This window comes from Exophiala bonariae (genome assembly GCF_035927105.1).
Source record: "Exophiala bonariae strain CCFEE 5792 chromosome Unknown scaffold_7, whole genome shotgun sequence".
Taxonomy (NCBI): domain Eukaryota; kingdom Fungi; phylum Ascomycota; class Eurotiomycetes; order Chaetothyriales; family Herpotrichiellaceae; genus Exophiala; species Exophiala bonariae.
In genome coordinates, this window is record NW_027042482.1 from 803,376 (window position 1) to 816,313 (window position 12,938).

Consider the following 12,938-nt stretch of genomic DNA (forward strand, 5'->3'; position numbering starts at 1 on the left):
ATGCTTACCGGAATGCGGAAGGCAACAGTCACACTCGATCAATGGAAAGCCGTATAAACGAAAAGTAGATTCATCGATCACCTCCCATGAATGGTGATCTGTGTTTGATCAAGGCCCTCTAAAGCAGCGTGCTATAGATTCTATATCTGGTAGCTATCTCTTGCTGTTTTGGCACATCACGCTGTCGTTGGAGTTTCCCTGCAACTTAAACTCGAAATGAATTATCCCCGATACTTTTTGCGAAAGACATCACGCAGTCCACACCTTCTCATTGTCGGCTACTGCTGACACTCCCATCTACCCACAGCGCAGGTATGGCCCAACTAGCACAGCCTCTGCGCTATATATGTCGAAGTTGTCGGATACGGAGGCACGCATCAGTCACAAGTGGTTCTCCGCGGCTCTTCAGCACCACTCCGCAACGATTGAAGAGTATGAATCTTGCTATCGCTGTCTCGTGGCTGAGGGCAAAGTTGCTGATATACATATAGTCATTCCGAGATTTGAGCCCACAGCGGAACCTGAGTTTGACCAGCTGTTAGCCGATGTCCGGCAGAAGATTTTCATGCCCGCCGCCCTTTCCCAACAACATCAACAGCTCATCTACAAAAGACGTCATTTTGAACTGCTAAACAAGGACCCTGGAGTTACAGTCACCATGGACGACGGGGAAGAGATCAGGCTCCGAACCACCAACGCATTTGAGAAGCCCTCACGCAGTCTCTATCTGAGACAATTTTTATCACAACTCGAAGAAGGAAAATCGAACTGGAACAACGTGCTTCCATTTCTCCAAGGCTTGGTCATGGCCAGAGCTCTGCCGCCCGATTACTACTGGGCACAGTTGACCCGGAAAGCCGGCGAGGCAGGAAAAGAGGGTGTTTTACTGGACTGCGCCAATTCAGCAGAGAAGACAGAATTCAGATTATGCAGACCGGGAGTTGCGCGCGAGCTGTTTATCGCGTTCCACCAACGCGCGGCCGCGGACGGATTCAAAGATGCGACACTGGAAAAAGTATGGACTCGTGCTCACCATGTCGCTCTCATGCTCGAAGCCCCAGAACACAGACCACGTAACTCTTTGAAAGGCCCAAGGCCGATGGACCACACTGATGCGCGGTCCGAGCCTACTGTGCTTGCGACGCTTCTGGAATTGAGTTCGCATATGGCTCTGGAACATCAAACTCAGACTCTTAAGACAAAGGCAGCAAGCTATGCAAGCAAGCTGGCGATCGTCATTCAGGACCCGCCTCCGTCTCGACCCGAAGCGTCAAAGGACAGCAAACACGCCGAGATGAGGAAGATGGCATTCATGTCTGAGGATATGGAAACAGGAGTTATCATTGGAGAAGCAATCAGGACAGCCTTGAAGCTTGACGCGATTAAGGGCGATGACAAGGCGACTCTGAAGGACCACCTACCAACGCTCAACAAGAAGTTAAATGTGCAAGCCAAAATTCTTCGTACAGAAGTGGAATCTCGTGGACCAGGGCGTCTACCGACCAGGCGGGCATTGCTGATGTACGATCAATTACATTCATAGGGATGACTGTGTGGGAAAGGTTTATCGGCTTTGCTGGAGAACAGCCAGATTGTGCATATATCAGAGGAACGACGGGCTCACGGAAGCTTTGGAGTGGAGTCCAGGAATAGAGGCATGACATGTGTATTACTACTTACTGTGAGAAATTAAATCACACTCTGACTGTATCTCTACCCATGATAGCATTCCAAAATAGAAAGTATTGTATAGGGATACCTGAGGAACAGCAGTAAGGAGTGTTTGAAGATCGGAGCCAGCCTGGCCATTTACGAAATCGTCTCCACAAGGCTCCCATTATGACATGACCGGGATCTTCTCTTCACGCCCCAATAATACCACCATCTTCCACATATTATCGTGAACATGATATAACCCCCACAAGACCTATTCTCCCAGCATTGTCGAAGACTCCGAATATGGCGATTCCCCAGCCCGAGGATCCCTTCCTCGAAGTGCAAACGTACAGATCCCCCTCCCCTCCCACTTGATCTGCATCCCACCACCAGCACACATGATTCCCCACCATCGAGATCACCAGAAGCCTCCCTCACTATGCATATCTATGTAGCTAACCACACAATCGACTCGCAGCGATGTCCTCTCAACACTCACCTCGACCCGCCACCTGTTCTCCAGCTATCTACGGATCCGCACGATCTCGACATCAAGCACAAGCCCCGAGCTACAACAATCACGCGCCGACCTGACGACGAACCTCGAAACCCTCAACACGGACCTCGCAGACCTCCTCGATTCCGTCTCCGCAGTGGAATCCGACCCTTACCGCTTCGGACTCGATGTCGCGGAAGTCCAACGCCGCAAGCAGTTCATCAAGGATGTCGGCGCCGAGGTGGAGGGCATGCGGAGAGAACTAGAAGGCGTGACGCACGACACGAATGTCGCTGCGTCGACGGCTGCGTCTGGAGGGAATGGGAAAGGTACACGGCCGACGCAGGGTTCCGGACCACTCGCGCCCTTCGACGACGAGCGCAATAACTACGGTGATGGCGACAACGACGATCCCTACGGCGAGTTCGAGGCACAGCAGCAGCAGACAATGATGGCAGAGCAGGACGAGCAGCTCGACGGCGTGTTCCAGTCCGTCGGCGTTCTACGTGGCCAGGCAGTCGATATGGGGCGCGAGCTGGAAGAGCAAGGACACATGCTCGACGAGGTGGATACGTTGGCCGATCGTGTTGGCGGGAAGTTGAACGTCGGTGTCAAGAAGGTGGGGGAGGTTATTAGGAGGAACGAGGATACCTACAGCAGTTGCTGCATCGCGGTCTTGATCTTCGTGTTGATCATCCTATTGATATTGGTCATCGTCATTTAAGTTGTTTTGGGTTTGGCTGTGAAGGAAGAACCGAGTCTCCAAATTCTTCCAGCCGATATCTACATTGCTCCCGAAACCGAGGTTCAAACCATACGCCATCTATCGAGCCTTTCACCGATCCAGAATCCACAAGAGAAAATGAGAAAGAATAGAGCCCGAGAGACAAAGCGCCAGGAACCTAAGTGAAATCGATCAGGCTTTGCGCTGCTTTTTCCGTGGGCGGTCATCTTCCACCGGGACCAGCTCTGGTGCTTCATCGTCGTCGTCTGACACCTCATCATCTTCGTCGATATCGAATGCACCCTCATCCTGAGCAGACACTGTTTTTGAGAGTCAGCAAGCCGTCTAGTTCTCGGGAGCAACAACGCTACAATCTGAAGCACTTACTGAAAAAGTCCATGGCATCTGTCCATAACTCTTCCGCCAGAGTAATGGCGACATCATCGCCTGCAGGGAATATTTCCAATTCCAACATCTGGTCTTCATCATCATCGTCTCCTTCCTCCTCTTCATCTGGACTGCTGGTACCATTGGTGGTGGAAACCTTCGGTTCGCGCTCCGCATGGGAATTCACGGCACCACGGAAACCGAACCAGTTGAAAAAGCTCGGCTCCTGCTCGGGCTCTTCGTCCAACTTAATCATCTTCTGCCGCAGCTTCTCGTGCTGCCACAGAGCCTCACGGTCAACAATGTCGATCTCACCATCCCCATTCTTCAACTTGAGCGCTTCTTCAGCCGAATACAGCTCGACCGCGGCGTCCAGCAGACCATGTGTGACGTCCTTCTTCTTATTCTTGAACTTGATAGCCACAGGCTTCGACACGAAATTGCCACTCCCACCAGGCACGCCGGCCCGATACTCGAAATCCTTGACCAGCTTCGCATCCTCGATGATGTCATTCGCGCCGAACTCGAACGTGAAGCGCAGGCTGCGCGGCTCGCCTTTCGATTCTGTTTGGATTTGATATCGGTCGACCGAGAACGAAATGAGGGACGAGAGTAGGCTGAGATCCTCAGGTGAGAAAAACTGCTGGACTTCCTCGGGCGCATTTCCGAAAACGGTGGGCCAGAATCCGGGTACGCGCTCGAGCAATGCCTGGCGCTTTGCGTAGAGTGGTTTCAGAGCGAATTCCTTCCGGCGAACTGGTTGATTTCATAAATTTCAGTCAGCGCAAGTTCTTCAAGGTGCGGCCGTTGATTCGCAGCAGCAGCAGCAGCAGCAGCAGCAGGTATAATGTATGTAGTGCCTGCAGCCTGGGACAGCGAACTCACGAGCATCAAGCTCCGTGTCGGCAAACTCCTTCTCCAGGTCTCCGAGCTCCTCGAAGACCGTCGCGATGTCTTCACCTGCATCCGACATTATTTATTTCTCAAATTGATGATTGTAGAGAGTTTCGTATAACACACAGACCAGAGAAACTGCTGTGGTGATAGACAAGTCGTCGAGTTCAGCCTCTGTGCAATTTTTTGGGATTTCCGGAAAGTCGGCGGCGCCTGGTGCAACATTGGAGAAAAGTTCCCAGAAATTTTTCGTGATTGAATCATCGCCCGTGCGGGGAAGCCGATGCCGTGCCGCCCCCGCGGTTTTAGCCGTGTACTTAATAAGTGTGTGGCACCTAGGGGCCTAAAATAAATGCTTACCTGACTGTCGATAATGCGCTGGTTGATAGGCTTTCAGTATTGAGTATCGAGAGCCCCTGGGAGGTCGGGTAGGTACAGCCCTGCGAGGGAATGCTCGTCTAGACACGCTTTGGCATCGGATATCGGCTATACATCCGCATCGACATGGTTATTCTCCGTTCAAGATCGGTAACATCATGCGTAGACAGCAGACACCGCTGCACTCCATGTTGCACAGCAGAGGGATACAGACATGACCCCTGGCTCAAAGGACGAATCCAGTCTACGATAGGTCAACTGCTGCCTCTGCAGACCAGGCCATGCCCCCCAGGGCCTAAGGATACGTCCTTCTATTCTCTGCTAGTAGTGCTCGCCCACACTGACAGCCTGGCTCCCACGTCTTCTTGACAAATGTCACCATCTCGACGAGTTCTCCTCTTGTGCCGGACTTTTCGCACTCTACTGTAACGTCTAGGAACGACCAAGTTTGCTCTGATGATCGAACTCCAGGAAAAGGTCTAATGGGGCATAGGCGAAGGCCAAGCTCCAACTAAACACTGCCAAGGGCGATCCTGGCGGTATCTACTATCTAGGGGTGCTTGAGTACTTACTTAGGTACGGATACTTAGGGTACGACGTACTTCGTACTCGTAGGTATCTGCAGGCTAAGGGAAGCTTAACCGGCAGTTAGACCCCTAGTTGTGTCCCGGCGCCGATGCCCGTGGCGTCTGTACAACATCTAACTCGTTCTTATCATTGGCAGTCCTGCTTCATGATCACCACTCTTTCTAACTTGGAGAAGGATCCTGGGCTAACTCGTCTGGTCGAGTATGCTACATCAGTACCGTCTACAGACTACGCGAGTCACCCCTACTCGTAGGTTCTTTGTCTGGACCAGAACTCAACCTAGAGGGAATGCGCTGCCAACCAATATCTGTCACGATCGGTTGTACAGAACCATGTTACCGCCTGCCTTTCTGAGATGAATGAAACCTGTGCTTTGTCCAGCTTCACACCATGTGCATGAACCCGCAGTCCCATCATTCGCCCATAAGAATACTGACAGCCCACCCGTTCGCTCGAACTGTGGCCTGAAGTCGCACTTACTCTTATTTTCCTGCTGTTGCGCTGCGTCTTCAGTGACATTCTCTGGACTTGTCTCGAGATGACCGTCTACGACTCGGATGCTGCGGCTCTGGAAGTCGCTGGCAAAAAGCAGGTGCTCGAGGTGACTCTCCTCCCAAATATGCTTGTCCAGGATATCTGGCTGAGCCAGATTTCGTAGAGAGAATGGAACTTCTGGGCTTTGCTGGGCATGTCAGCATGCACATTGTGCACTTGGGAAGCAACCAGTGCCTTGTTTGCAGGAGCACATACCAATGGTGGACCAGCGTCGGTCGTCTATGGCTTCATCGTCTCCGTGGTAGGGACTCTCTGCGTTGCAGGTTCACTGGCAGAGATGGCGTCAATGTAAGGTTCAAAAGCAATGGGCAGTCAACATGCACCCCGATTGACACAGGTTTCAGATCGCCAATCGCTGGTGCTCAATATCATTGGAGTGCTGAACATTCTCCTGTCAAATGGTGAGCATTTATCTCCTACATCCAAGGCTAGGTGACTGTAACTGGTTGGGTCGCAGCTGTTGCATCGGTGTGCTTCCTGATCGCCACAATGATTCAAGGTGCTGCGGCCCTCAATTATTCCTCTTATACCCCGGAGAGATGGCATGCCACCCTAATGATGATCGCCGCAGCTATCTTCGGAGCCCTTGGAAATACTGTCGGTAAGAGACTATTGCCCTTTGGGAGACCTTGGGAGGTAGTCTTCATGTTCTATTTTTCGTCATCGTCATGATCAGTATCTTGGCCACTGGAGAGAAGACAAGCAATAACAACGTCTGGGGAACCTTTATCAACGCTGGTGGTTGGAAAAGCGATGGGGTCAGCTTCTGTTTGGGTTTCTTGACACCAGCCTTCGCCTTGGCTGGAGTTGATGCAGTTGTTCATATGTCGGAAGAAAGCTACAATGCTGCACTTAACGTACCCCGTGCAATGATTTGGTCCGTCATCATCAACGGCTTGGCTGGATTTGCGTATATCCTTACCGTTTTGTACAGTGTAAGTAACATCTCTGGGATCGGCGGGCGCCATTTGACTACCCGGCTGGATAGCTGACTGACTATTCAATAGATCACAGATACTGAAGCAGTCCTCGCCACTCCGACTGGATTTCCAATCATTGCTGTCTTTCTTCAAGCCACAAATAACCAGAAAGCCGCGACTGCAATGATGACTGCAGTGATCATCGTGTTCTCCATGAATCTGTTTGGATCATGGCTTCGGTCTCGCGCTTGATATGGGCTTTCTCTCGAGATCACGGCCTACCTTTCTCAGAATTATTCTCCCAGATATCTACCTCCAACAAATGCCCGACGAACGCGGTTCTCTCACTTACCGTGGCAGTCTCACTACTTTCGCGTATCAACATCGGCTCGACAACCGCATTCAACGCCTTGATCTCATTGACGACACTGGGATTCTATTTCTCCTGCACCATCCCCACAATCCTGTTTGCGATCCGACGCTTCAACCGTCCCAACCCCATCGATTATAGACCATGGACAATGGGTAAGATTGGTCTGGCGGTTAACATTCTGGCAGCCACATTCTGTGTCGTTCTCATCATATTCTTACCGTTTCCACCTGTACTCCCGGTCACAGGGGTCAATATGAATTACGCCTCCCCAGTGTTTGTTGCCGTCATGGTTTTTGCTGTCATCAACTACGTTGTTCGTGCGCGAAAGCGGTTCACGGGTCCTATCAAAGAGGTCATTAGCAAGACCAGTAGCGACAATCTAGATCTTCAGTTAGTCATCGCAACAAAGCATGTACCTTCAGGATAGCAGGTATATATCTAGTCGTCGCGATGGTCACGGCGGTCGCCTCTGGTGGAAATCTTATTGTCTAAAAAGATTATTTCTCATTTCATCCATGGTTTTCCCAAACGGCACGTTGCTCTCTTGTATTGGTGGTTGAAGTGGAATGGTTGGGTTAGGGTTTGATGACAATCAATAGTTCAAATAAGCATGTGAGAAGCGCCGATCAGCTGCCTGTTTGAGGGCCGATATATGTGTATCAAACACTATTGGTCTCGAGCATGGAAATTCGAGATCGGATCTTTCGGCATGCTGACTGACATGTGTACGATTTTGTTGAAAGTCGGAAGCGAGTGCTGATCACTGTTGATCAAAGATGTTCATCAATCTTTCTTTCTTAAAACACACAAGCTTACCGTATGCAGGACCCAGGACAACCTCGAACATGGACTCTTAAAAAGCCAGACATGCAACATCAAGCCTCATGAATACCTATAGATTTAAGCCAAGCTCTGCTGCTGAAGTTCGACACTGCGAAAAAGCAGCCAATTCGACACACCAACAATGCGAGATTACAGGATTTTGGAAATCGCAATATGCGGATAAATCATGCCGAGTACGCTGTTTGTTGACCTTGAAAAATCAGCGGGGCGGCCCATCCTGACATGATGTTGACATGACCCGATCCACAATGGGAAATGAGATTCTATGATATGGAAATAAAATTCAGAACGCGTGGCAGACTGGCAGCTCAAATTCAATGCTCGTGAGTCATCATATGAATCTGCATGTCTCGTTTTCGGGATTCGGTCAGGATAAAGAGAAAACGATATCGGTTTCACGATTCGATTTACCTTGTGTGTTTAGATTGTAAAACATGCTTACTCGTAGTTAAACGTACCATGCACGGACATGAGTTTACGGGTGATTAGTCTAGACGGGTTCCGACTTACTTTCTACTCTATACGGAGATCTTACAGTTGTATCTGTACCTCGTAACAGTAGCCGAAACAGTTGCGGAAGCGATCTCCTTACTTTAGTCATCTCGCTTCTTTCTCAAAGCCCAGCACGGAGTACTCTGTCGGGCAATTTCCTGGTTCATAGGATAGGAATCGTTTCAGGAGATGCGCGGTAAATGGCCTTTCGAGTGAACACTTTGCCAAACATGATGGTGAAAAGTCCAAGGAAACCAAGTTTATTGCCGAATCCCCCTCAACCTCACAGAATCTGCTGACGGCTCTTCCTCTCCCATGCTTCAGAAACGAGAAGAACGAGATGTTTCAACGGTCAGACTATTGGTTGTTCTTGGACATCATGCTTACGAGTACCTGCTCCCTCTGGTACGGTGTAGACAAGCTTCGCAAGAACAACCTTCTTGCGCAAGGCACTCGTCTGTGGCTGACTTGATGCGCCATTGTTGTCCATGGGGAAGAGTCTCAATATCAGGCGTCCAACAATTTGGTTAGAACGGAACAGATGAGGGTCATTGAGGGGATACATGGAATCCCTGACGGCTGGAGGAGATGGCGCCGTTGAAGGTTGATTTCCCCTGACATGATGGAGCCTTGCCCAAAGAGGGCTAGTATAATGCTTAGTTGACCCCCTTAGCCAGATTTTCTCGAGTCCTCCTTTACCCTCATTCGATCCCCTGACCACGCCACTGGCGAACACACAGCCTGGTCCGGAGATTTGACCATGAAAGCCTTCTCTTTGACTGTCTTTTTAACACCAAAACACCTCTTCCACACCTTTCACGAAGACGTGTCACCATTGATTGATCCACCTCACCCGCGTACTAGGGGTTCGACTACCGAAGTGGAACCCCGTTCTCATTTCATACTATGAACCTGACTACTCCGAGTTCATACAGTCCAAACCCTTTCCTTCCGATTTGCTTACCTATTCAAGGACTAACCCCTCGGGTGTGTGCTATTCTTGAGACTGCCTCGACCTGCGTACGCGGTAGATGCAACCTAGAAGTATCAAATTGGTTCTTCTATCCAATCAACTCTTTGAAACTTCGCGCTCCTATTACCGCTATTCATCCATTAGGCTGAAAATCCTGTCACCTTGATGCGTCACCTGGCAAACCGGTGAGCTGGGTCACAGTCTCCCCAGTCTCTCAGATTGCCGGTGGGAGGGACATGTTGTGACCCAATATGGATATGGGTACGGATAATTCGTACCGCATTGCATGGCAACATCGTGAACAAAGTGGAGCGGGATCTAGAGTTCCAAACGTGCTACTCCATCATGGGCAGGCCTGCATATGACCTCCTTCTGTCTTGTGTGTCCTGTCTTCTATCCTTCTCTTTTCCCTTTCCTCTTTCCGTTTTCTATACTTTCCTTTAACCACGGTCCTTACTATTGCGCCAGCGAGCTTTTGCTTGCGTCCAGTCATTCCTTTGCTCGGACTCTCTGAGTCCAGACACTCATTTACTACTGTGCTGTGAAATTTTTGATTCGTTCTTTTTCTATACCACCAGATTCCACCCCGAACACGTGACATTCCAGAACATGTATACAACCACAATCACTGCCACCGTACTGGCTACGGCTGCTTTGATTTCTACTACTTTCGCATCGCCGATCCTAGAGACACGATCTGTCGCAAAACGAGGATTCACACCCCCGAAGCTTGTCAGCTACTGGGTGAGGAGGAAGACAAACATATTGTGGTACAATTGCGCTAACATGTGTAGGGTAATGGATTCGATCAAATAAGACTGGGCGACTTCTGCGCAAACACCACTCTGGATGTGATTCCTGTTGGTTTCGTCAACTCTTTCCCCGATGAGGGGGGCAACAATGGATATCCCGGTACCAACTACGCCAATGCTTGTGGCGCCGCCTTCTGGGTTGCCCCCGATGGGACTCAGACAAAGATGTTTACCTCATGCTGGCAGATCGAGGAGGATATTCCCAAATGCCAGGCTCTCGGAAAGAAAGTCCTGGCTTCCATCGGAGGCCACGCCCCCAACAATAAAATCACCTCCAAGGACTCCGCCATAAAATTCGCTGACTTCCTTTGGGGTTCGTTCGGTCCTCTTCAAGACCCAGATCTTATTCAGTTTCCTCGACCTTTTGGAAAGAGTGTTGTTGTTGATGGTTTCGATCTGGATATCGAAAACGGTGGTGGATTTGGTTATGCCGACTTGGTCAATGAGCTCCGACGACTTTCTGGACCAAAGCCACTCATCATCTCTGCTGCTCCCCAATGCTTCACCAACGACCCTCAGTTGAGTGACGCGATCCAGAACTCCATCATTGACTATGTGTAAGTCAAAATTCGCTTGCGCCGCGAAGAGGTCATTGTTAGCTAACTGAACACTGCAGCTGGGTTCAATACTACAACACTGATGCATGCTCTGCCGCATCGCTATTCAACGCCGCAGGAACTTTGAACAAAAACACTGATGTCTCCTTTGGATGGGTTGACTGGCTGAAGACTAACTCCAAGAACAAGAACATCCAGCTCTATTTGGGACTGCCTGCTTCCCCAGCCGCCGCCAATCCTGGTTTCTACATTGACCTGAAAAAGACGACAGCTTTGCTCGAGGAATTCTCATGCAACCCCAGATATCAGGGCATCTTTGGTGGTGTCATGCTTTGGGAAGCCACCGAATCGGCCAGAAATACTCAAGCCAATGGTTTGCCCTTTGCTGATAATGTTAAGGCAGCATTCGGCAGATTGTCCTGCCTTCCTGTTGTTACTACAACCACAACCACTACATCGACAACCACTACCACAACGACGACGTCGACAACGACAACCACTACCACAACGTCGACAACAACAACCACTACAACCACTACAACCACTACTCCTGCTGCTCCTTCTACTACCACGACAACCTGGACAACAACTGATTTCCCTCACGGACCTCATCCAACCACGACAACAGAGGCTCCAGTCACGACATCGACGTCGACCACAACATCTCCTGCTGCTCCAGTGACCACCACCACGACCACAAGCTCTTGGAGCCGTCCTCATGGACCTGGTGATGAGACGACAAGCACCACCACCTCTGCAGCTCCAGCCACGACCACCACTACCACGAGCTCTTACACTCGCCCTCACGGACCTGGCGAGCAGACCACAAGCAGCACCACCAGCTCTGCTGCACCAGTGACCACATCCACCACCACCGCCGCTCCGGGCACCACCTCCACCAGCTCCTACAGCCATCCTCATGGACCTGGCGGTGAAACCTCGAGCACAACCTCTCCTGCTGCCCCCGGAACCACCACAACCAGCACCTCCAGTCGTCCCCACGGACCCGGCGAGTGGACCTCGAGCAGCACCACCACCACCTCCAAGGTTGTTGGCCCAGTGACCACCTCATCCAGTAGCACCAACAACCCATGGGAGGACTGGACCTCATCCTCAGTCTCACCTATCACCACCACGACCACCACTCGAGGACACTGGGGCACAACCAGCAAGCCCGTCGACCCAGCGCAGACGAGCAGCACCAGCAGCATCAACGAGCCATGGCTAGACTGGACTTCCAGCACGACGGTGGCGCCAGTAACGACAAGCAAGCCTCACGGCCCAACTGTGACGACCACAATCTGGACCACCCACTACACAGACTGGGACCACACCACCTTCGTGACAAGGACCTACACTGCGACCACAACACTGACGGTCTACCCGGGCACCACGGCCGCTCCATGGGTGTGGCCCGTTGACTCGAACGGCTGCCCGCACGGCTTCACAACCACGATCGTGACCATCGCCCAGCCCCCGGTCACATCGACGGTGACGCTGACAATCCCCATCCCGACTGGCGCGCCCGCCGCCACACCCTACACCGTATGGCCCAGCCCAGCCGCCGCGCCGACCGCGCCCGCCGCTCCCCACGTCTTCGCACCCAGCTCCAGCGCCACCGCCGTGACCGTTGCACCCGTGGGCTCGAACCCCTTTGCGCCGGCCAGCCCCGCCGCCACCTCAGCCACCGGCGTCAAGCCCGCTAACGTCGCCACCTTCACCGGTGCCGCTGCCCAGGCTCAGCTCCCTGGCACGGTCATGAGCGTGGCTGTGTGCTTGGCTGTCGCTGTTGCTGGACTGTTGTTTTAGACGACAGCCATTGGTTTGGCCTGTGAGCTGATTCTTTGTTTATCTGCATTTTGCACCGAGGAGGGCGAGGACAAGGAGGGAGGGTAACGGGATTCGGATGAGTATGGTTGAGCATCGGCTGTTGAGCCAAGGAGCAAGAAGTAGGATGTTGAGAAAAACGAGTGTGAAGGAGGAAACCAGCCAACAACCCACCGCATCTCATCCTCTCTCCCCCTCCCCTTTCTGCGTGGATTGTGTCAATGGTATGCGAGGGTTTCAGCGTCACATGCTTTTTGTTTGTGTATGTTGTGTCATGTGCATATTGCATAGCGGAATACGGCCTGTCCACACTATTCTTTCGAACGATTTGTGTGGCTGGAAAGTACGTCTTGTCTTTGATATTTGTGGTTTGGGCATTTTTGTGTGTCTTTGGAAAATTCTCTTTTTCCCTCCTGTTTGTTTTGAAAATCCAAAGAACGTTATATATATCTCTCTGTATATC

General features: G+C 51.3%; 5 protein-coding genes across 5 annotated transcripts; 4 read left to right on the forward strand and 1 right to left on the reverse strand.

The window, feature by feature from the left end:
- Window positions 1-86: 86 nt before the first annotated feature.
- LTR84_012301 (uncharacterized protein) lies at window positions 87-1,543 on the forward strand (the record flags this gene model as incomplete). The annotated part of the gene is made up of 2 exons (XM_064855825.1): window positions 87-93; window positions 333-1,543. The coding sequence occupies 2 exons, from the start codon at window positions 87-89 to the stop codon at window positions 1,541-1,543; spliced, it is 1,218 nt and encodes a 405-aa protein (XP_064708485.1).
- Window positions 1,544-1,959: 416 nt separating this feature from the next.
- On the forward strand, window positions 1,960-2,876 carry LTR84_012302 (uncharacterized protein; the record flags this gene model as incomplete). The annotated part of the gene is made up of 2 exons (XM_064855826.1): window positions 1,960-2,003; window positions 2,135-2,876. 2 exons carry the CDS (start codon window positions 1,960-1,962, stop codon window positions 2,874-2,876), a joined length of 786 nt encoding a protein of 261 aa, XP_064708486.1.
- Window positions 2,877-3,068: 192 nt separating this feature from the next.
- LTR84_012303 (uncharacterized protein) lies at window positions 3,069-4,236 on the reverse strand (the record flags this gene model as incomplete). Its single annotated transcript, XM_064855827.1, has 3 exons — window positions 3,069-3,196; window positions 3,264-4,019; window positions 4,149-4,236. The coding sequence occupies 3 exons, from the start codon at window positions 4,234-4,236 to the stop codon at window positions 3,069-3,071; spliced, it is 972 nt and encodes a 323-aa protein (XP_064708487.1).
- A 2,110-nt stretch (window positions 4,237-6,346) lies between these two features.
- Window positions 6,347-7,398, forward strand: LTR84_012304 (uncharacterized protein; the record flags this gene model as incomplete). The annotated part of the gene is made up of 3 exons (XM_064855828.1): window positions 6,347-6,613; window positions 6,686-6,802; window positions 6,904-7,398. 3 exons carry the CDS (start codon window positions 6,347-6,349, stop codon window positions 7,396-7,398), a joined length of 879 nt encoding a protein of 292 aa, XP_064708488.1.
- Window positions 7,399-9,888: 2,490 nt separating this feature from the next.
- LTR84_012305 (uncharacterized protein) lies at window positions 9,889-12,457 on the forward strand (the record flags this gene model as incomplete). The annotated part of the gene is made up of 3 exons (XM_064855829.1): window positions 9,889-10,023; window positions 10,074-10,648; window positions 10,708-12,457. 3 exons carry the CDS (start codon window positions 9,889-9,891, stop codon window positions 12,455-12,457), a joined length of 2,460 nt encoding a protein of 819 aa, XP_064708489.1.
- Window positions 12,458-12,938: the final 481 nt, after the last annotated feature.